Source organism: Erythrolamprus reginae, chromosome 1 (assembly GCF_031021105.1).
Source record: "Erythrolamprus reginae isolate rEryReg1 chromosome 1, rEryReg1.hap1, whole genome shotgun sequence".
In the NCBI taxonomy this organism is placed as follows: domain Eukaryota; kingdom Metazoa; phylum Chordata; class Lepidosauria; order Squamata; family Dipsadidae; genus Erythrolamprus; species Erythrolamprus reginae.
Genome location: NC_091950.1, coordinates 21,578,771 through 21,602,888, shown reverse-complemented (window position 1 = coordinate 21,602,888; position 24,118 = coordinate 21,578,771). Strand labels below are relative to the sequence as shown.

The 24,118-nt window shown below is 43.9% G+C and overlaps 1 protein-coding gene across 1 annotated transcript in view; it reads left to right on the top strand.

Moving 5' to 3' along the window:
• SCAMP4 (secretory carrier membrane protein 4) overlaps positions 1-14,745 on the top strand; it is a 36,119-nt gene extending 21,374 nt beyond the window's left edge. Inside the window, exons 4-7 of the mRNA XM_070746865.1 lie at positions 2,509-2,665; positions 5,207-5,308; positions 7,911-8,028; positions 11,004-14,745. Coding sequence (XP_070602966.1) covers positions 2,509-2,665; positions 5,207-5,308; positions 7,911-8,028; positions 11,004-11,174 — 548 coding nt within the window. The 3' untranslated portion in view covers positions 11,175-14,745. The remainder of the gene's footprint in view (positions 1-2,508; positions 2,666-5,206; positions 5,309-7,910; positions 8,029-11,003) is intronic.
• Positions 14,746-24,118: the final 9,373 nt, after the last annotated feature.

The window sequence follows — 24,118 nt, the reverse complement described above, 5'->3', positions numbered from 1 at the left end:
GAGGGCTGTAGGAGGCTGTCGTGGCCGGAAACAGATGAGCCTCGATGAGTGACATTGAGCTGGCCACACCCACCTAGGGCCCCAAAGATCAAACCCAACCCTGATGCGGCCCTCAATGAAATCTGTGTTTGACACCCCGATTCAGCCAAATGGTAGATTTCCAATGACATGAGAAGACAGTTTGCCCAGAGCCAAGATGTGTATCTAAAGAACCTGGCAAACTACATGCAGAGCATGGGTTGTTGGCAAAGAGATCATAATGCCCAAATGATCCTGCAGATTTCATAGCCCCAAAGACTAGAAGGGTGAGATCAATCTTATCTAGCCTTTCCAGAGATAATTGATACTGCTACTTCCCAAATGCATTGGGCTGTCAAAAGTTTGTAAAAGGCAGGATTAGACTAATAAGTATTAATTGACTGATTCTGTGCCAGTGATGGCTATTGCACATGCGCAAGTGCAATAGCCCATAATTCTATTCCTGGCGAGGGGCAAAAACAACTCTCACCCCTGAGACCCTCTGGAGGCTGGAAATGGCCTGTTTCCCAACTTCTGGTGGGCCCAGTAGGATCGTGTTTTGCCTTCCCCAGGCTCCAAAGGCTTCCCTGGAGCTGGAAGAAGGTAAAATCGCCCTCCCGCATCCCCCTGAAAGCTCTCTGGAAGCCAAAAACGCCCTCCCAGAGCCTCTGTGCGAGCCCAAAATCAGCTGGCACATGCACATTGGAGCTGAGCTAGGGCAACGGCTCGCGTGCCAGCAGATATGGCTCCGCGTACCACCTGTGGCACCCATGCCATAGGTTCGCCATCACTGTTCTATGCAATCTAAGCAATGCCACCTCTCAGCACCCCATGTTAGATAGATTTTCTCCAGGACGATCGGTCTCTGACCTGGCTCCTTGGGCCCCCCTCAGTCCTTCCACTTTGCCCTTGGTTGTCCTCTTCCTCCACTTTCCTCTGCATTGTGGACTTGCCTCATTTTTCCAAGTAAGAGTTAGAAGAAGTGATTTATTGATGACTCACCAGCCAGATGACCTCTTAGACCAGCTTTTTTCTAGGAACTAAGTGAATCAACAGGAGATGGCTGTTTCCTTCATGCCGATGCAGCGATTTCCCAAAAATGTTGTGGTTGCCCGCTACAGTCTATTTAGGAAAGTAGATTAGTTTGAATTTATTCCAGCAAAGGGGCTACTGCTTAAGAGTCCGTGTTGGTAAAGGCATTATCACATTATTTGTTCATTTGATTTTTAGTCTGACCATCTTCCCTACAAGGTGATTTTGGGCAGCAGATTAGTAATAAAACAACTAGAAATTAAAGCATCGTAAAATAGTACTTTAAAATATTAAAACTATATAAAAGCAAAGCTAATGGTCTTGTATAAAGCAAGAATACTTGCCATGGTGGCGCAGTGGTTAAAATGCAGTACTGCAGGCTCCTTCTGCTGACTGCTGGCTAATTGCAGTTTGGCAGTTCGAGTCTCACTGGCTCAAGGTTGACTCCTACAGTCAGGAACAACTAGCAGATATGTGCTAGGGCAGTGGTTCTCAACCTGGAGGTCGGGACCCCTTTGGGGGTCGAACGACAGTTTCACAGGGATCGCCTAAGACCATTTATTTATTTATTAGATTTGTATGCCGCCCCTCTCCGCAGACTCAGGGCGGCTCACAACAATAATAAAAAGAATGTATCACAAATCTAATATTAATAAGTCTCTAAAAACCCCTTATTTAAAAAAGCCAAACATACACACAACATACCATGCATAAATTATATAGGCCAGGGGGAGATGTCTCAATTCCCCCATGCCTGACGGCAGAGGTGGGTTTTAAGAAGTTTGCGAAAGGCAAGGAGGGTGGGAGCAATCCTAATCTCTGGGGGGAGCTGGTTCCAGAGGGTCGGGGCCGCCACAGAGAAGGCTCTTCCCCTGGGTCCTGCCAGACAACATTGTTTAGTCGACGGGACCCAGAGAAGGCCAACTCTGTGGGACCTAATTGGTCGCTGGGATTCGTGCAGCAGAAGGCGGTCCCGGAGATATTCTGGTCCGATGCCATGAAGGGCTTTATAGGTCATAACCAACACTTTGAAAAGACAAATTTCTCATGGTGTTAGGAACTAAAGCTTCTATTCTGGCACCTTGGAACATCTTTTTACAATCCAACCAATCAGGCGTTTGCAGTGGGGGGCGTCCCTCTGACCTTCCTGCCAATCAGCTTAAAGCTCTGTTGGGAGAATTGGCGCTAGACTTATGGTTGGGGGTCACCACAACATGAGGAACTGTATTAAGGGGGTGGCGGCATCAGAAAGGTTGAGAACCACTGCGCTAGGAGAACCTGTATCGTTACCGTTGAGAGAAGCTTTCCTTAGCACTCCAACCTTCACCCTTTCGTAAGATCCAATTTCACCACTAAACTTTCAAACTCCATATTGTATACATCATTGCTTTAAAGTGCCTTGGATTTTCCCAGTACTTTAAATGTCTCTTTTTTTACCTTCTTCTTCTTCTTCCATAGTTTACTGCATCACCTTGTGTGTTAACCTCATTGCTTGCCTGGCTTGGTGGATCGGTGAGGGAAATGGTACCAATTTTGGCTTGGCAATTCTTTGGCTTGTCCTCTTCAGCCCCTGTAGTTATGTGTGTTGGTTCCGGCCAGTCTACAAAGCCTTCCGGTAAAATTTCACGCTGGTGTAATTTATCTCTTATTGTCCTTAAATTTCCAAAATCAGAGTTCTGGTGCTGGGGAATAAAGAAATAGGTTGGAGCCTCCTCCTGCATATTAGCCCTAAATCTTAATTGCAGTATTTTGATCAAGGAGTCAAAGAATGCAACCATTGGGGCTGTTTAGAGAAAGAAAAAGACACAGGGAGATTAATAAAGAGCCTCGGTGGCACAATTTATTTATTTATTGGATTTGTATGCCGCCCCTCTCCGCAGACTCGGGGCGGCTAACAACAATGATAAAAACAGCATGTAGAAATCCAATTAATAAAACAACTAAAAACCCTTATAATAAAACCAAACATACACAACAAACATACCATGCATAACTTGTAATGACCTAGGGGGAAGGAATATCTTAACTCCCCCATGCCTGGCGGCATAAATGAGTCTTGAATAGTTTGCGAACAATGGAACCTGGGCTAACTGGTTAGAGTGCAGTACAGCAAGCTACTTCTGTGATCACCAGCTGCCAACAGTTTGTCAGACCGAATCTCAGTAGGCTTCAAGGTTGACTCAGCCTTCCATCCTTCCAAAGAGGGTAAAATGAGGGCCCAGATTATTATTTATTTATTATTAATTAGATTTGTATGCCGCCCCTCTCCGGAGACTTGGAACAGCTCACAACAATAAAACACAGTACAAATCCAATTATGAAAAACAGTTAAAAACCTTTAATATAAAAACAACTATACATCCCAAACATACCATGCATTAAATGGAACGGCCCAGGGGAATCAGTTCCCCCATGCCTGACGGCAGAGGTGGATCTTAAGGAGTTTGCAAAAGGCAAGGAGGGTGGGGGCAGTCCTGATCTCTGGAGGGAGTTGGTTCCAGAAGATTGGGGGCACCACAGAGAAGGCTCTTCCCCTGGGTCCCGCCAAACGACGTTGTTTAGTCGACAGGACCCGGAGAAGGCCAACTCTGTGGGACCTAACTGGTTGCTGGGATTCGTGCGGCAGAAGGCGGATTCGGAGATATTCTGGTCCGATGCCATGAAGGGCTTTATAGGTCATAACCAACACTTTGAATTTGTGACCGGAAACTGATCGGCAACCAATGCAGACTGCGGAGTGTTGGTGTAACATGGGCATACCTAGGGAAGCCCATGATTGCTCTCGCAGCTGCATTTTGCACGATCTGAAGTTTCCGAACACTCTTCAAAGGTAGCCCCATGTAGAGAGCATTACAGTAGTCAAGCCTCGAGGTGATGAGGGCATGAGTGACCTTGAGCAGTGACTCCCAGTCCAGATAGGGCCACAAGTGGTGCACTAGGCGAACCTGGCCAAACGCCCCCCTCGCCACAGCTGAAAGATGGTTCTCTAATGTAAGCTGTGGATCGAGGAGGACGCCCCCAGGGTGATGGACGGACAGATGGAATTGTCCTTGGGAGGCAAAACCCACAGCCACTCCGACTTATCCGGGTTGAGTTTGAGCTTGTTGACACCCATCCAGACCCCAACAGCCTCCAGCACATCACTTCCACTGCTTCGTTGACTGGACATGGGGTGGAGATGTACAGCTGCACTGCTTAGCCCTCTCTGTAAAGCACGGTAAAGCGGTATATAAATTAAATTCTATTGCTATTGCTATAAATTGATGTACAATAAGGCATGACTGAGCATTAGAATTAGAGGCTACCCAACAGATATAATTAGGTAATGTAATTATTGTCCATTTACAGGTAGTCCTTGTCTTAGAATCACAATTGAGCCCAACATTTAGCAATAGCATTTAGACTTATATACCGCTTCATAGTGCTTTTACCGCCCTATCGAAGCGGTTTACAGAATCAGCCTATTGCCCCCAACAATCTGGGTCCTCATTTGACCCACCTCGGAAGGATGGAAGGCTGAGTCAACCTTGAGACGGTGGTGAGATTTGAACTGCTGAACTACAGCTAGCAGTTAGCTGAAAGTAGACTGCAGTGCTGTACTCCAACCACTGCCCCCCTCCTCCAACTCAGAAGATTGACGGCAGAAAAAGACCTCATGGTCCATCTAGTCTGCCCTTATACTATTTCCTGTATTTTATCTTAGGATGGATTTATGTTTATCCCAGGCATGTTTAAAATTCAGTTACTGTGGATTTACCAACCACGTCTGCTGGAAGTTTGTTCCAAGCATCTAACAACTCTTTCCGTAAAATAATGTTTTCTCAGTTGATAAGTTAGTAATGCAGTTATTAAGTGAGTCTGGCTTCTCCATTGAGTTTGCTTGTCTCAAGGTCACAAAAGGGGAATCATGTGAACCGTCGTAAGTAGGAACCAGTTATAGCATAAGTATGAACCAGTTTGCCAAGCATCCAAATTTTGATCTCATGTCCATGGGTATGCTGCAGTGGTGGTTGCAAGTGGGAGAAAAGTCATAAGCCGCTCTTTTAGTCATCTCATAACTCTGAACGGTCACTAAATGAACGGTTGTAAGCCGAGGACTCCCTGTATTTTTCTTGTATACTAAATCTATGTCTCTTGTTCCTCGTGCTTCCCCCAGGTCAGACAGCTCGTTTAATTTCATGGCTTTTTTCTTCATTTTTGGAGCCCAGTTTATCCTGACAGCCTTCCAGGCAATCGGTTTCGGTGGGTGGGGAGCAAGGTAAGCAAAGCATCTGATTGGTTGTTTGTTTTTGATTGATTGATTGATTGATTGATTGATTGATTGATTGATTGATTGGATTTGTATGCCGCCCCTCTCCAAGGACTCGGGGCAGATCACAACATATCAAAACAATATACATATTTTAAAAATCCAATTAGTATAGCTAAAAAACTTCAAACTCTAATAACATTTAAAACCATTCATTCCCATTCACACAGCAAGACATACTACACTCATCGGCCAGGGGCCTAGGATGTAATGGCCCCAAGGCTGGTGGCACAAATAGGTCTTTGTTTGTTTGTTTGTTTGTTTGTTTGTTTGTTTGTTTGTTTGTTTGTTTATTAAATTTGTATGCCGCCCCTCTCCGTAGACTCGGGGCGGCTCACAGCAGTGATAGAAACAATGTACAATACAAATCTAATAATACAAAGTTAAAAACCCATAATTTAGAAAACATGCACACAACACACCATACATAAATTATATAGGCCTGGGGAAGATATTTCAATTCCCCCATGCCTGATGGCAGAGGTGGGTTTTGAGAAGTTTACGAAAGGCAAGGAGGGTGGGGGCAATTCTGATCTCTGGGGGGAGTTGGTTCCAGAGGGCCGGGGCCGCCACAGAGAAGGCTCTTCCCCTGGGTCCCGCCAAATGACATTGTTTAGTCGACGGGACCCGGAGAAGGCCAACTCTGTGGGACCTAACTGGTCGCTGGGATTCGTGCGGCAGATATTCTGGTCCGATGCCATGAAGGGCTTTATAGGTTTTACTTTAAACTTTTACAGAAGGTGAGGAGGGTGGGGGCAGTGCGAATCTCCAGGGGGAGCTGATTCCAGAGGGCCGGGACCGCCACAGAGAAGGCTCTTCCTCTAGGTCCCTCCAGCCGACATTGTCTGGCTGATGGGACCCTGAGGAGACCAACTCTGTGGGACCCGACCGAACGCTTGGATTCGTGTGGCAGAAGGCCGTCTTGGAGGTAATCTGGTCCGATGCCATGTAGGGCTTTATAGGTCATAACCAACACTTTGAATTGTGTACGGAAACCAATCGGCAGCCAGTGCAGTCCGCGGAGTGATGGTGAGATATGGGCATGTCTTGGAAGGCCCATAACCGCTCGCACGGCTGCATTTTGGACGATTTGAAGTTTCCGAACACTCTTCAAAGGTGGCCCCATGTAGAGAGCACTGCAGTAGTCGAGCCTCGAGGTGATAAGGGCATGAGGGACCATGAGCAAAGACTCCCTGGCCAAATAGGGCCGCAACTGGTGCACCAGGCGGACCTGGGCAAACGCCCCCCTTGTTCTAAAGTTAGCTGTGGATCGAGGAGTCCAGGTTGCGGACCCTCTTTGAGGGGGTCAATAATTATACACATACACACACTCAGGGTACTGGACGGACAGATGGACATGTCCTTGGGAGGCAGTACCCACAGCCACTCCGTCTTGTCTGGATTGAGCTTGAGCCTGTTGACACCCATCCAGACCCTGACAGCTTCCAGACACCGGCACATCACTTCCACTGCTTCGCTGAGTGGACATGGGGTGGAAATGTACAGTTGAGTATCATCAGCGTACTGGTGGTAACTCACCCCATGTCCTTGGATGATCTCACCCAACGGTTTCTTGTAGATATTAAACAGCAGGGGGGAGAGGACTGACCCCTGAGGAATCCCACAAGGTAGGAACCCAGGAGTCAACCTCTGACCTCCGCTAACACCGACCACAGCCAACCAGAGAGGTAGGAGGAGAACCACCCTAAGACGGTGCCTCCCACTCCCAGCCCCTCCTGTCGGCGCAGAAGGATACCATGATCGATGGTATCAAAAGCCGCTGAGAGGTCAAGAAGCACCAGGACAGAGGATAAACCCCTGTCCCGGGCCCACCAGAGATCATCCAGCAGTTTCCGTGCTGTAGCTGGGTCTGAATCCAGACTGCTGGTGACCTAGATAATGTCATCTGGCAGGACCCAGGGGAAGAGCCTTCTCTGTGGTGGCTCCGACCCTCTGGAACCAGCTCCCCCCAGAGATTAGGATTGCCCCCACCGTCCTTGCCTTTCGTAAACTCCTTAAAATCCACCTCTGCCGTCAGGCATGGGGGAATTGCCCACGTAGTTTTGGTCTATGATTGATTGTGTGCTTGTTTTTTTATATATATTGGGGTTGCTTTTATGGACTTTTTAACTTAAAACTGTAATTTAGATTGCTAAATATTAGATTTGTTACCATGTACTGTTTTTGCCATTGTTGTGAGCCGCCCCGAGTCTGCGGAGAGGGGCGGCATATAAATCCAATAAATCTAACCTAATCTAATCTAATGATCGCTGGAGCTGGAGCAACACCACCTTCTTGGAGACAGGACGATAGTTATTAAATACAGCCGGGTCCAGGGAAGGCTTCTTGAGGAGGGGGCACCAAAGTGCCTCTTTGTAGGGAGCCGGGGAGGACCCCTCCCTCAGAGAAGCGTTGGTAATCTCCTGGACCCTGTTCTATTGTCTTGTCAGTGCATTTTATATACATTTATCTGCTAAGCGTCTTGGCCCAATGAAGCAGGAAAATATTTTCTGAAAATTGCAACCCTCTTTTTTTTCTTGGTTTCTTTTAGCGGCTGGGTGGCTGCTGTACAATGTATGGGCAAGAATGTTGGCGCTGCTGTGGTCATGCTCTTCCCAGCAGTTATGTTCACCTTGTGCACTGTCGGGATGCTTATATGTCTCGTGCGGGTGAGTCAGAGGTCTTTTTTGGGGTTTTGGGGTGCATCCTTTGCCTCTCCAGGGATGGGGGTGGGGTGCAAAAGAGGGTCACTCTGGGACTCCATTAAGCACAGGCCATCCTATGGGCACCCTGTAATTCTCTAATTCATGTCTGCCCCCTCTCCAACTAACTGGGTGGGCTAAAAGTCAGATCCCAAAGAAAATTAATTATGTAAATTGCATTAAATGTCTCCAAGGTCCCTTCCAACTCTGTTCATCTATCCTGTTCCTGGTTCCGTTCTATTCATATTCTATTCTACTTCCAGTGGTACTTCTACCTAAGAACGCCTCTACTTCTGAACTTTTCTAGATAAGAACCGGGTGTTCAAGATTTTTTTGCCTCTTCTCAAGAACCATTTTCCAAGCCCGACCTTCCGAAACTGTAGCCTCCATGGGGCCTCTCTAGGAATCTCCTGGGAGGAATCAGAGCTGGAAAAGGCAGGGAGAAGCCTCCATGGGGCCTCTCTAGGAATCTCCTGGGAGGAATTATGGCCGGAAAAGGCGGGGAGAAGCCTCTGTGGGGCCTCCCTAGGAATCTCCTGGGAGGAAACAGGGCCGGAAAAGGTGGGGGAAAGCCTCTGTGGGGTCTCTCTAGGAATCTCCTGGGAGGAAACAGAGCCGGAAAAGGCGGGGAGAAGCCTCTGCGGGGCCTCTCTAGGAATCTCCTGGGAGGAAACAGGGCCTCCACCCTCCCTGTGGTTTCCCCAATCGCACGCATTATTTACTTTTACATTGATTCCTATGGGAAAAATTGCTTCTTCTTACAAACTTTCCCACTAAAGAACCTGGTCATGGAATGAATTAAGTTCATAACTAGAGGTACCACTGTATTAACATGCCAATGGCTTGCTATTTTCTTCCAGGAGCGTTGTTATTTATTCAACACATAACTTTTGAACATTCCTAAGCACAGTAAACTTTTTCTCTGAACGGAACCTTAATTAATAACACTAACAAAACATATTCTGATTAGCCAACTGGCACTACTGTTAGGACTCTGTCCATAACTGTTGCGTTGACAATTGGCTACAGGTGTTGCCGATTGCCATAAGAAGAGAGAGCGAGAGTTTATAGCTTATTTCTCTGAGCCACCCTCTCTGTTTCTCTTTGTCTAGCTATTCACTGTTAGTGGCTACTCACTGTTAGGTTAGCTCTGCAGTCTCTCTGTATGTAGTCATGTCTTATAGCTAAAATGTATTTATGCTTGATATCTTTGTTTGATTATGACACAGGCAACTGGTAAGAAAGACTATGTACTTGATAATATTTAGATTGTTATTCTGACTTATGTGTATGATTTTCAACTGTTTATAGGAACATGCTATTTCTCAAGTAAATTTTAATTCAAGTTAGCATATCTCTGTGTGGCTGAGTACTTATTCACAACTAATCTCAGTCTAAACATTTCTGTGTGCGCACAAGGATTGGTCTGCTCATACATTAACAACTACAAGAGGCCAGTTTAAAAATCACTCTGAGATCTTAGTCTCAGCATCCCTGCAGCCTCACCTCTGATTCCTTCTTTTGTTTCCTAAACCGGGTTAAAGGAATGAAAGGTCAGTGCTTTGGACAGAAGTGCAAAACGGACGTCCAAACAGATAGAGCAGTGTTTCCCAACCTTGGCCACTTGAAGATATTTGGACTTCAACTCCCAGAATTCCCCAGCCAGCGAATGCTGGCTGGGGAATTCTGGAAGTTGAAGTCCAGATATCTTCAAGTTGCCAGGGTTGGGAAACACTGAGATAGAGGCTTGGTGTCAGCGCCCCAAATAGCATCTGAGAAATAAATCAGATTCCAGTCCAATTCTCTCATCCAAGGTTCGATTTGTTATCAGAGCCATGCTGGTCACGCCGTTGCCATCCCGATACTAACTTCCTTCCAGTTCCCCACCCAGGTTAAGGTTCATCCCCCATCCGCACACCCACAAGTTCATCACGAGGACCAGTCCGAGTGCAGGGATTTCACCGACCTCATCTTTACTTCCGTTGATGTAGAACAAAAGATGACCTTGGACCAGACCTGGGCAAGATGCGGCCCGAGGGCCGGATGCGGCCTGTCCGCTATCTGTGACCGGCCCGCGGATGTCGGTCCAACTTTTCTAGATAAGAGCCGGGTGTTCAAGATATAATATATAATGTATATAATTACAGTGTTCCCTCGATTTTCGCGGGGGATGCGTTCCGAGACCACCCGCGAAAGTTGAATTTCCGCAAAGTAGAGATGCGGAAGTAAATACACTATTTTTGGCTATGAACAGTATCCCAAGCCTTCTCTTAATACTTTAAACCCCTAAATTACAATTTCCCATTCCCTTAGCAACCATTTAGCTTATTACTCATCATGTTTATTTATTAAAGTTTATTTTAAAAAATGTTTTTTAAAGGCAGACGAAGGTTTGGCGATGACATATGATGTCATCGGGCGGAAAAAACCGTGGTATAGGGGGGAAAACTGCAAAGTATTTTTTAATTAATATTTTTGAAAAACCGTGGTATAGACGTTCCATGAAGTTCGAACCCCGCGAAAATCGAGGGAACACTGTATATATATAATATATAATGTATAATATATAATGCATAATACATAATGTATAGTGTATAATATATAATAATATATAATATAATTATAATTTATTATAATTTATAATTGTAATATAATTAATTCAGTTCTACCCAATAATATACAGTATTGGGTAGAACTGAGTTAATTATATTAGTCCGGCCCTCTAAAACCATCCCAATTTCTCATGCGGCCCCCATGGCAAAATTAAATGCCCACCCCTGCCTTAGACTCTAAGAAAGGAATTTGTTGTGTCGTGCAACTACCCCTCCCAGTTCCCCTAATACTCTTCTACTGTGGCAGGCCAAAGTCTCTAACTCTACATGATGGCTTCGGCCTGGTGTTTGATTCCTACTTTCTTTCTCTCTCTCTCTCTTTCCAATCAGGTTCACCGGATCTACCGTGGCGGAGGTGGAAGCTTGCAAAAAGCCCAGGATGAATGGCAGAATGGATCATGGAGAGATCCTCCAAGCAGGGAAGCCCAGCACAACAACTTTTCAGGAAACAGCCTCCCTGAATATCCAACAGTTCCCAATTATGGAAACCCCTGGTCTTGATCCTTAGGCTGCTGAAGTAGTTCGGTTTGAGTTGTTGCAAGAAACACGTTGGGTTCCTCATTTGAGCCTCCTTCCCTCTCTCTCTCTCTCTCTCCTTTCCCTCTTTCTCTCTCTCTCCTTCTTCCCCTCTTTCTCTTTTTCCTTCAGGGGTGGTGCGTTTTCTTCCCCTAATCATGGTTTTATTTATGGTTCTCTTTTTATGATGGCAGCAGCTTGTGCCAAGACACGGCTGTTGCCCATAAAATTTGATTAGTCCTATTTTTATTGATAGGAATCTCCCCTTCCCTCCCACCTTCCACCTGTATTATTCTTGCCAATGGATGCACAAGGAACTGGATAAAATTGTCATTTCTATTGGCTGCCTTGTTTTGAGAGGGCAGCCATTCACCACCAGATTTTGGGAAAGTGACTTAAACTTTTCTCGCCTTTTCCTTGTTGTTTTTTGAGCTTGCTCGTGTGCTAATCCTGGTTCCCTGTATCTTTGGGGATCCTGCAGCTCAAGAGATTGTGGTGAAAAGAAATGTGCGATAGTGTGATAGGCAAAAAGAGCAGCTTGTTCACGACGACAACTATTTTGTGATGTTTGCTGCTATCGGAGCAGGAGTTTTGTAACCGAATCCTTCTCCCTGGAAAATAATCCCTGGAAATAGAAAGTTAGCAGCATGATTAATGTTCTCACTAAACTGCTAGCTTTCCGTGTTGGAGAACTGTATTAATTAAGGGGGGTGAGTTCAAATAGCCCCCCCCCCCTGCTCTCCTAAAATAGGACCCATTTCTGGAAGTTTTGACCTGTTAACAGGCCTTTGTTTCGCTTATTTGTTTTGTTTAGAGCAGTGTTTCCCAACCTTGGCAACTTGAAGATATTTGGACTTCAACTCCCAGAATCCCCCAGCCAGCATTCGCTGGCTGGGGAATTCTGGGAGTTGAAGTCCAAATATCTTCAAGTTGCCAAGGTTGGGAAACACTGGTTTAGAGTGTATTGCTTTGTGCTTCCCTTCCTACCTTGCTGGCTATTAACTTGCTTGCTGAAATAGAAACTTGGAAGGTGACTGTGGCCTGGTCTGAATCTGTCCCTCTTGGAAAGATTTATTCCCCATAGTTAAACTACAAACCCCTTTCTCATTGCTGGTACTGACCGATCAAATTCGGTTCGATTATTCCACTTTACCTCAAAAGTGGATGGGTGAGAATTCTGCAAAATGTCAAGAGCCACAATCAGGCGGCATCTACGAGTATTTCTTACCTCAGGTTTTTCTTTGTTTGTTTTTGAGGGGTGTCTAATAGCCATTGAATGACAAATAGACCTTATACCGGTCTTTCTCACCCTCGGCAATGTTAAGAGGCATGGACTTCAACTCCCAGAATTCCCCAGTCAGCCACGCTGGCTGTGGAATTCTGGGAGTTGAAGTCCCCACCTCTTAAAATTGCTGAGGTGGAGAAACATCGCTGTGGCTGAGCCTGTTCGACATTTCAGCAGTTCTCACCTATCTCCCCCACAACTTTTCAATGATTGTGGGTGTCCTGTGGCTTTGGGGCACCCGATCAGTCAGTGCTCTTCTTCTCACCTGTGTGAGTCTAATTCTGGCATCCTGGCAGGTCAAATCCTCCCGAGAACTTGAGCCAATTCCTTATCCAAGGATGCTTTTGTGGAAAGTACCAGTTATCGTGCTACCTCAGGCAGTCTTGTCCAATCTGATCCAACACACTGGGGCAGCTGCTCCTTAGCTCTGCTGGTGAGGGTCTTCACGGCATGTTCTCCCCATATATCTGGAAGTGGCCAGATGTGGCCCAGCTGCCTCAAAACATTCAGACTCCCAAATCTTGGACATAAGATAGCTGTTACGTTATCTGGACCATACCTCCCTTGTTCAGCAATTAGCTGCCTTTTTCAAGCCATTACTTTTATTTGCTTTCTGGGAAGCAGGCTTGCCCTGGTTTCCACACACACACACACTTTCTCCTTTACAAAAATACACTACTTTTTGGGGAAATATGGTGGGTTTATCCCAAAAAATGTGAAAAGACAGAATGGAGACTAGGGTTAGGACAGAGAAGTGGGTTGTAATATGTGCCTTATCCGATTTTACCTACTCGGGTCTGTTTCCCTCACCCCCAAATCCCAACCCACCCACCCCCCTTTTTGCATATTTAGTGACTCTGAAAGGATTCTCTCCATAGTTTATTGGGAAACTGCCTGTTTTGCAAATATAAGGGCCCAGTTCTTCCCCCACCCTCAAGGATATGTTAACAAGTGAGCCAAAAACATGAAAGCAGTTCATGCTAGAGGCCAAAAAACCCCCTCTACTGGCCTTTCTTTGGGACTAGATTCATGAAAATGAGCCTCCCGCCCTCTTTCTCCTTGTGAGATTTCTTGATACATTCCAAATGTGAGCTTTGAAAACAAACAAAACCCACACACGGTATCTGCCATTTTAAAATGCATTACACTTGTTCCAAAGTGCCAGGGAGCCGCCGCTTTAAAATTGCCTTGCTGACATCATTGCATGAGCTTTACTTCCTCTGCCTTCACCTTTATTGCTTTAAAAAAAAATAAAAGAGTTGGGGGATGGATTGCTGCCTAGCTAATAGCTGCCCTTGCAGGGTCTCTATTATAGGCATTTCCTTAGAGGAACCCCCTGCTGAAGATTTCCTCAGTACCACCAATTGCTTTTTTATTTTTATTTTTTTTGGTACCCTGCACTTTTGGATTTCCCAGTTTGGCTGCTGGGGAGAGAAATGAGCTGACTGGTTCTTGAAACTCAGGATACCCAGGCAGGCAACTCCTGGGTACAACGCTGCCTTAAAAGCATCTCGGTGGGACTCCCAATATGGATGGTCGCTTTCTCAAAAGCGGGGCGAAGTGGGACCAAAACTTCTTGCCAAATTTGCGGAGGGGTTTCTGTTCCTTCTGCAGGAGTCAGCAAAGACCCCTCAAGTTCTGATGCCAGTTAAACAGCAGCAGCAGCAAATGTTGCACCTGTTGGGTTATTTTGCAGAAGGGGGGGAGTGGTCTTGTCGTGCAGGCCAGCTGTTCTCTCCGGTATCTAGCGGGAATTCTTAATACCAGGGAAGAAAAAGCCCTAGGAGAGATCTGCACAATCAAATTATCCGAGCAGAAAACTGTAGCCAAGGGTCTTGGCAAATTATTTGGGTGAGGGTATCTCACGGGACCACCTCGTTTCCGTGCCATCGCTCTGCGCACTCCCGCCAACCACGATCTCCCGCTGCAGTTTCTGTTCTGGCGCTCTTAGCTTTCTTCCTCAAATCGCGCTGTCCTTCAGAACAACGTTTTGAGATTGCTTGCCAATGTATCATGTCCGCCATTGTCTTAATATAATGTACTTATAACACTTAAATTTTTTTGTAAATGTTTACATTATTCCTAAGGGAAACAAATAACATGGGTTTGGGTCAAGAGATGGATGTTGTGGAGAATTAACTCTACTATTCTTATTCTGCATCATGTTGTAGATTCATTTGTTTGCATTGTGATGTGGCGTGGCGTTAATTCATTCAGAGTTGTTGTTGGGTTTTTTTCCCTTTAAAAATAAATGAAGCTTGGCTACTGGAAGTAGAAGCTGTGTTTATGTAATGTCAGATGTAATACTCTGTTCAGTCGTTTGGATAAAGGTTTTAGGATTGAAAAATTCTTCAGAATAAGAAGTTGCACATTAGATGGCCTATTTCAACGTTTTTGGAACACTCTTTTGGGAAACTACACATAATATTTGCCATCTTAAAAGACCTTTTATAAAAAGTACAACATTCATAGTGATGCCTTGTGATACAGAGTTTCACTGTTTTTTCAAATTCCTCTGCCTAATTTTAGATGAAAATAGGATATTTGTGTAAACAGGATTGCTAATCCTAGTTAAAAAACAGAATCCAATATACAGTGATACCTCATCTTACAAACTTAATTGGTTCCGGGACGAGGTTCTTAAGGTGAAAAGTTTGTAAGACGAAACAATGTTTCCCATAGGAATCAATGGAAAAGCAATTAATGCGTGCAAGCCCAAAATTCACCCCTTTTGCCAGCCGAAGCACCCTTTTTTGCGCTGCTGGGATTTCCCTGTGGCTCCCCTCCATGGGAAACCCCACCTCCGACTTCTGTGTTTTTGCGATGCAGCAGGGAAATCCCAGCATCACAAAAATGGGCACTTTGCTGGCAATGGAAGTCTGGAAGTGGGGTTTCCCAGCGAAGGGAGCATCAGTGAAATTGCAGCATTGCAAAAACCCGTTTAAACGAGTGCTTTTCTGGCAACAGAAGTCCGGAGGCGGGGCATCCCAGTGGCGGCGGTGGGTTTGTAAGGTGAAAATAGTTTGTAAGAAGAGGCAAAAAAATCTTAAACCCCGGGTTTGTATCTTGAAAAGTTTGTATGATGAGGCGTTTGTAAGACGAGGTATCACTGCATATAATATAAAACTGCAAGTGCATTGGATAATTAGACAGACAAAAAGGGGACTTTATCTAACTGGATTCAGAGGCCTGAGGTAAATATATTTTATGCATTTATATATAAATACATAATAAAAAATATAAATATAAAATGCATAGCAAAGTCATGGACTATTACATGAGTAGTCTAATTCTTGTGGGTATGGAAAGGCTAATTCATAAGTAATAAAATTGAATAAGTAGGTTGCATATACGTTACCAAAAGACCACCAATAGCAAAAGACACAATATACAGCAAGCCCTCAATTTACAACCATTTGTTTGTTTGTTTATTTATTTATTTGATTTTTTTTTATACCACTCTTCTCCTTAGACTCAGGGCGGCTTAAAACATGTTAGCAATAGCACTTTTTAACAGAGCCTACATATTGCCCCCACAATCCGGGTCCTCATTTTACCCACCTTGGAAGGATGGAAGGATGAGTCAACCTTGAGCCGGTGATGAGATTTGAACTGCTGACCTACAGATCTAGCAGTCAGCTTTAGTGGCCTGCCGTACTTCACTCTACCCACTGCGCCACCTTGAAGTTACAACAGAAGTGGGAAACAAGATTTAATCCCCAGTTTTCACACTTAATAACCATTGCAGCATCCCATGGTCACACGATCAATATTGCTGTGAGCCGCCCCGAGTCTATGGAGAGGGGCGGCATACAAATCTAATAAATAATAATAATAATAATAATACATGGTCATAAATAAATTATAGTTGAGCACTTGGCAACTGGTATGTATTTATGGCAGCTTCAGTGGAGTCCCAAAACAACTGGCACACCACTTGAACATCATTGGCATTGACAAACTGTCAAATGCAAAAGACAGCTTTACTTGGAATAGCTTACATCCTGCGGCAATACCTCTACAACATCCACTTCTGCCTATCCCAGGTTCTTAAGAAGGACTCGACAGGAGGATAAAAATGCCAAATTCAGTCTGAACATTTGGCAGACAGAGATGAACTGTAGTGGTATTATATAATATAATATATCACAGACAAATATCATAGAAACATAGAAGACTGACGGCAGAAAAAGACCTCATGATCCATCTAGTCTGCCCTTATACTGTACTATTTTCTGTATTTTATCTTAGGATGGATATATGTTTATCCCAGGCATGTTTAAATTCAGTTAGTGGATTTACCAACCACGTCTGCTGGAAGTTTGTTCCAAGGATCTACTCCTCTTTCAGGAAAATAATATTTTCTCATGTTGCTTTTGATCTTTCCCCAACTAACTTCAGATTGTGTCCCCTTGTTCTTGTGTTCACTTTCGTATTAAAAACACTTCCCTCCTGAACCTTATTTAACCCTTTAACATATTTAAATATTTCGATCATGTCCCCCCTTTTCCTTCTGTCCTCCAGACTCTACAGATTGAGTTCATTAAGTCTTTCCTGATACATTTTATGCTTAAGACCTTCCACCATTCTTGTAGCCCGTCTTTGGACCCGTTCAATTTTGTCAATATCTTTTTGTCTCTTATCTGTCTGTCTGTCTGTCTGTCTGTCTGTCTGTCTATCTATCAGATATCCATCAGCAGATAAATAACAGATACCGTTACCCAAATCATCTCGCTTCGTGGTTAACACAATACGAATAGAATAGAATAGAATTCTTTATTGGCCAAGTGTGATTGGACACAAGGAATTTGTCTTTGGTGCATTTGCTCTCTGTACATAAAAATATATTTGTCAAGAATCATGAGGTACAATACTTACTTATTGTCATAGGGTATAAATAAGCAATCAGGAAACAATATTACTAAAAATCTTAAGGATACAAGCAACAAGTTACAGTCATAAGTGGGAGGAAATGGGTGATAAGAATGAGGAGAAAAAAACTAGTAGTAATAGTGCAGACTTAGTTTGACAGTGTTGAGGGAATTATTTGTTTAGCAGAGTGATGGCACTTGGGGAAAAATTATAAGTGTTCACTACTTCAAGAACATGTTATGTTTATAGTCATTGCTACAGCCTTAATGAAATTCTTTACAAGTAACTGATTTATAAAGTTCCTTCCTATTTACCTCCCTTTCCATGAGCGTTGGTCCCAGTACACTACCTTGGGGAACACCGCTTTTAACTGGGACGGGGGTGGATATGGTGCTTCCTTTTTTGACCACTTGTTGTCTGTTTGACAGGAATGCTGTACTGTAATCCATCTGTGGAGGGATCCTGAGATACCATAGGATTTGAGTTTTAGGAGTAGTTTGTCGTGGACCACTGAATCAAAGGCTTTGCAGAAGTCAATATAAATTGCATCTGTAGATTTCCATTGATCTAGATGAGTTGTCCATATATTTTTGCAGTGGAGGAGCTGCAGGTTGCAAGATAGTTTTTTTCTAAAACCAAATTGTTTGTTAGAGAGCAAATTATTAGTTTCTAAATGGAGAGTAATTGATTTGTTTATAATTGATTCCATGACTTTGCATGGGACGCAGCATAGTGAAATTGGTCTGTAGTTATCTACAAGAGAGGGGTCTCCTTTTTTGAAGATGGGGATGACCATTGCTTTCGACCATTGCTTAGGAAGTGTGCTGGTTCTGAAGGATTTTTCAAAAATTATGCTTAATGGTTCAGCTATGGCAGAAGAGAGCTTTTTTTAGGAAGTATGCACATAGATCATCTGGTCCGACTGATAGAGAAGGTTTAAGGTCACATAATGCTTTTTCAACTTGGTCTTCAGTGAAGTCTACTTGGGTTAAGTCGTTGAGTTCACAGCAGATATTTTATTTCTTTGCACCCTAGGAGAGAAACAAGTGCCCCTACCTAGGACTGAACTCTCGACCTCCTGAGTGAGAGGCGGGCGTCTTCACCACTAGGCCACTGTGCTGTTCTTTCCTATTATGCCTTTTTAGTTGCCAAAAAAAGAGAGCGCGAGAGAGACTCGAAGATGTTTCTCAATGTCTTCTTAGTTTCTACTATTCTCTTAAACTACAAAACTGTCCCACAGGAGGCAGCACAACCCCTTTGGGGAAATACCGATTTAAACTGTGCTTAAAGAACTATGGAGCTTACTCACAATTTAGACTAGAATTAATTTAAATCCCCTTCATTTGAGGGTAACAGTGCCAGCTTTATTGGCAGCTCAACAAGTTCAACCTGTCTGTTTTACATCTAGGAGTGGAGAAGAAAGGCTGTTTTTATCGGAACTCCCGGTAAGTCTTTGCAAGGTGGAAAATAGTGCCCAAATTAATTTAGCACAAGGCATGATTTAAAAGGTTTATTCTCTCCCTGATTTGCATGTTAAATCTGTTTCTCATTGTAAAAGATGAACCAGCTCTCTGAAAATAATAATAATAATAATAATAATAATAATAATAATAATAATAATTTATTGGATTTGTATGCCGCCCCTCTCTGCAGACTCGGGGCGGCTAACAACAATAATAAACACAACATGTACAATCCAATAATAAAAAACAACTAAAAACCCTTATTATAAAACCAAATATACACACAAACATACCATGCATAACTTGTAATGGCCTAGGGGGAATAGCTATCTCAACTCCCCCATGCCTGGCGGTATAAATGAGTCTTGAGTAGTTTACGAAAGACAGGGAGGGTGGGGGCAGTTCTAATATCCGGGGGGAGTTGGTTCCAGAGGGCCGGGGCCGCCACAGAGAAGGCTCTTCCCCTGGGGTCTGCCAAACGACATTGTTTAGTCAACGGGACCCGGAGAAGGCCGACTCTGTGGGACCTTATTGGTTGCTGGGATTTGTGCGGTAGCAGGCGGTTCCGGAGGTAATCTGGTCCATTGCCATGTAGGGCTTTAAAGGTCATGAAAAGCTCTAATGCTGAAAAAGGCAGAAGGAAAAAGAAGAGGATGACTGGCAGTAATAATCATAGCATACAAAACTTTTGCCAGACCAATCCTTCAATACAGCTCATCTGTCTGGAACCCACACCACATTTCAGACATAAACACTCTAGAAAATGTACTAGAAGAGCCCTCCACTCGCAACAGAATACCCTATGCAACTAGACTTCCAATCGTAGGTTTAGAAAGCCTTAAACATGACCTAAGCATAGCCCATAAAATCACCTGCTACAACGTCCTTCCGGTCAACGACTACTTCGAAGGAAGGCAGGGACACATTGAGCTCATAAGGAAGAGGAAGCTGTTGGGAATAGATCGTGGTGGGGTGGAGGGGAAAGGAAGGCAGGGACACATTGAGTGGGGGGGGGGAAACCTGGAACAAGCGAGGAGGAGGAGGAGGGAGAGACAACTCCAATCGGAATGAAATAAACAGCTGAGATTACATTAAAATATAAAACTCCTGCTCCTCCTAAAAAGCAGGCAGAATAGAAGGGAATGAAAAGTAATGAATCCTCTGTTTGGCCAGTGGCGTCCCTTGCGTCCAAAAGGCCAGGGCAAAAGTGCTTTTGAGACCCGTTCGGTGAGAAAGGGTCAAGGAGTAAAAGCAGCACCCAATGCCTGGGGACGGAACAGGCTCGGCCAAGCGGAGAAGGCTAAATGTCCTAGACCCGGCTCAGTCTGCTTTTATTTTGAAAATAATTATGAATTGTTATTCTGTACACAATGAAAGTGGACTTCTTCTCCACCCAAAGGGTTATCTGTGGGGATTATGTAGCAACTACTGGATAAAGCCCTCTCCAAGCAATACAATAAGGCCAGGAAACTAGCCACTCTCCCAATCCTTTCTGTCCGTCCAATAAAGAGGGTAACATGAAAGAGTAGTAGATCCTTGGAACAAACTTCCAGCAGATGTGGTTGGTAAATCCACAGCAACTGAATTTAAACATGTCTGGGATAAACATATATCCATCCTAAGATAAAATACACAAAATAGTATAAGGGCAGACTAGATGGACCATGAGGTCTTTTTCTGCCGTCAATCTTCTATGTTTCTATGAATGCACTCAGTCCCTTCAATTTAAAAAATGGTCATTTACATTGAGGGCAGGACAAGAAGTCAAAGAATGGGATCGTATTAAAGGCAGCTCCAACCTGGAATTAAGGAGACATTTGCTGTCAGTGAGAACAATTAATCAATTGGAACAATTTGCCTCCAGAAGTGGGTGGAGATTTTAAAGAAGAGATTGAACAGCCATTTGTCTGAAATGTAGTGGTCCTCAGCCCGGGAGTTGGGGACCCAGCGGTGAGCTACTATCCAGAACGCTAAATTGGGCTCACCGCCACAACTCGGAAGTACTTGCGGGACCAGCGGGATTTTGCTTCTGCACCTGTGGAGGTAGCAAAATCGCGCAATGAGCCGCAATTGCGCCCACATTTCGGCGAAGGTTTTTTGCTTCCACGCATGCCAAAACATTGGCATACCTGTGGCTTCATGTGCAATTTTACTAACTCCACAGGTGCAGAAGCAAAATTGCACTGGGCATACGAGCAGTCACAAGCCGCGGCGGCGAGCCCAATTTAGCATTCCTGCTAGTAGCCCACCACTGTGGGGCTCAATTGTAGTTGTAACTCAAGGACTAGCTGTATTTATTAGGCCCCTAGGAAGGGGGCCTTTTCTATCACAATGCCTGCCTTCTGGAATGGCCTCTGCCCAGAGATTTGAACATGGTAGCTGATGTCATTCAGAAAATAATTGAAAACCTCTCTTTTTCTGTCTGGTGGGATTGCGTTCTGGATACATATGTTTTATTTCTTTATATTCTGTCGGCATCCTTTTTAAAATAATAATCTACCCAGGGTTGTTTGAAGTCAGGCAACCTCTATAAGTAAATATACTGCTCAAAAAAAAAATAAAGGGAACACTTAAACAACACAATATTTACTCCAAGTAAATCAAACTTCTGTGAAATCAAACTGTCCACTTAGGAAGCAACACTGACAATCAATTTCACATGCTGTTGTGCACATCCAACTTTGTACAGAACAAAGTATTCAATGAGAATATTTCATTCATTCAGATCTAGGAGGTGTTCTTTGAGTGTTCCCTTTCTTTTTTTGAGAGGTGTATATAGATAGATTAGAGGTATTCAGACTTGACAACGTTAAGACTTGTGTTGCTTGGGTTACTAAGGCTGTTGGCTGGAGAATTCTGGGAGTTGAAATCCACAAGTCTTAAATTTGCCAATGTTGAAGACCCCCTGCGCCCCGAGTCTTCGGAAAGGGGCGGCATACAAATCCAAATAATAAATAAATAAATAAATTGACAAAATCCCTGAAATAGTCACATTTAGAGTAACCTTGCAAAATGAATCTAAATCTTAAATACTATTTGACTTCTCTTTCAAAGTCATTCATGCCCTTATCACCTCGAGGTTTGACTACTACAATGGTCTCTACATGGGGCTGCCTTTGAAGAGTGTTCGGAGACTGCTGTTTTTTATATGTTGTGAGCCATCCCAAGTTCTTCGGAGAGGGGCGGCATAGAAATCCAAATAATAATAATAATCATTATCATCATCATCTAATAAATTATTATTATTATTATGTCAATACAACTCAGCAAATGAGATCACTATGCTGGATTTCATATTTCATCACCAGTCGGGCGCTTCCCAAGCACCTAGGACTGCGTGATGTATTATAATAATAATAATAATAATAATAATAATAATAATAATAATAATAATAATGTGAAAAATGCAGCCGCGCAAGTCATTGTAGGGCCTCCAAGATCTGCCCACATTTCAACATCACTCCATGAGCTGCATTAGTTGCCTATTGGTCTCCGGGCACAATTCAAAGTGTTGGCTATGACCTATAAAGCCGTACATGGTTTAGGACCAGATTACCTACAGGACCGTCTTCTGCCTCCTGCATCCCATCGACTGGTTAGAGCCCACAGGGTCGCCCTTCTACGGGTCCCATCAACCAGACAATGTCATCTGGTGGGACCTAGGAGAAGAACCTTCTCTGTGGTGGCCCCGGCCCTTTGGAACGAACTCCTTCCGGAAATACGTACCGCCCCTTCCCTCCTGGTCTTTCGAAAACCTTTTGAAGACCTATATCTGCCGGGGGGGGGGGGGCGTTGGAGGCCGTGAGCATTCAGATTGGCTCCGGCCGATGCTGTGAGTGACTGGATTGGATGAATGTGTCTGATAGATGGGTTTTTTAAATATATTTTTTAGCTTTGTAGTATTTTTTACATTAGATTTCTACACGTTGTATTGCATTGCATTTATTATGTATGCCGCCCTGAGTCGGTTGAGAAGGGCAGCATTAAAGTCTAATATATAAGTAAATGAATAAAATTAAATAAATAAAAGGAAACCCCGTGCATCCATCTGCTTCATTTATCTTATTCAGGTTGATTAAAGCTCTGAAATAATTGAGTTCTTTCACAGCCCATTTCTCATCAGAAAGAGACGGGGCTTTCTCCAAGCAGCTTATCAGAGATAAACCGAAAGGGTTGCACCTCCCATTTTTGAGTGCCAAGTGGAAGAAAGCTTATGATGGCCCACCAACCCAAGCTACACCCTCCCATCACCCTCCTTACTAGTGATGATAAGGGAAAGTAGACGCCGCTCTCGTGGATCTACATCAGGAGAATTGGAGTATTTGGATGTTCAATGTGCACACAGCGTCTCTTTGCCATCTGCCATCTGGATTTCAGTTAGGAGTTTGCATTGTGCACAGATGGGACGCCAGAAGGTCAATGGTTCGAAAAGGCAGCTGCCTTCAGCTAGGATGGGAAAACGAAAGCGGATCTCGTCTCTCTAGGTCGTGTGCTAGCTTTTACTCCCCACGCAATGTCAGCTTCTAATTTTAAAGGCAATTTCATTAAAAATTAAAATAATAAACACTAAACTAAAAAAATGACATAGAAACATAGAAGATTGACGGCAGAAAAAGACCTCATGGTCCATCTAGTCTGCCCTTATAGTATTTCCTGTATTTTATCTTAGGATGGATATATGTTTATCCCAGGCATGTTTAAATTCAGTTACTGTGGATTTACCAACCATGTCTGCTGGAAGTTTGTTCCAAGGATCTACTACTCTTTCAGTTAAATAATATTTTCTCGTGTTGCTTTTGATCTTTTCCCCCAAGTAACTTCAGATTGTGTCTCTTTGTTCTTGTGTTCACTTTTCTATTAAAAACACTTCCTTCCTGAACCTTATTTAACCCTTTAACTTATTTAAATGTTTCGATTATGTTCCCCCTTTTCCTTCTGTCCTCCAGACCAGTGTTTCCCAACCTTGGCAACTTGAAGATATTTAGACTTCAATTCCCAGAATTCCCTAGCCAGCGAATGCTGGCTGGGGAATTCTGGGAGTTGAAGTCCAGACATCTTCAAGTTGCCAAGGTTGGGAAACACTGCTCCAGACTATACAGATTGAGTTCATTAAGTCTTTCCTGATAAGCTTTATGCTTAAGACCTTCCACCATTCTTGTAGCCTGTCTTTGGACCCGTTCAATTTTGTCAATATCTTTTTGTAGGTGGTCTCCAGAACACAGTATTCCAAATGTGGTCTCACCAGCGCTCTATACAGTGGGATCACAATCTCCCTCTTCCTGCTTGTTATACCTCTAGTTATGCACCCA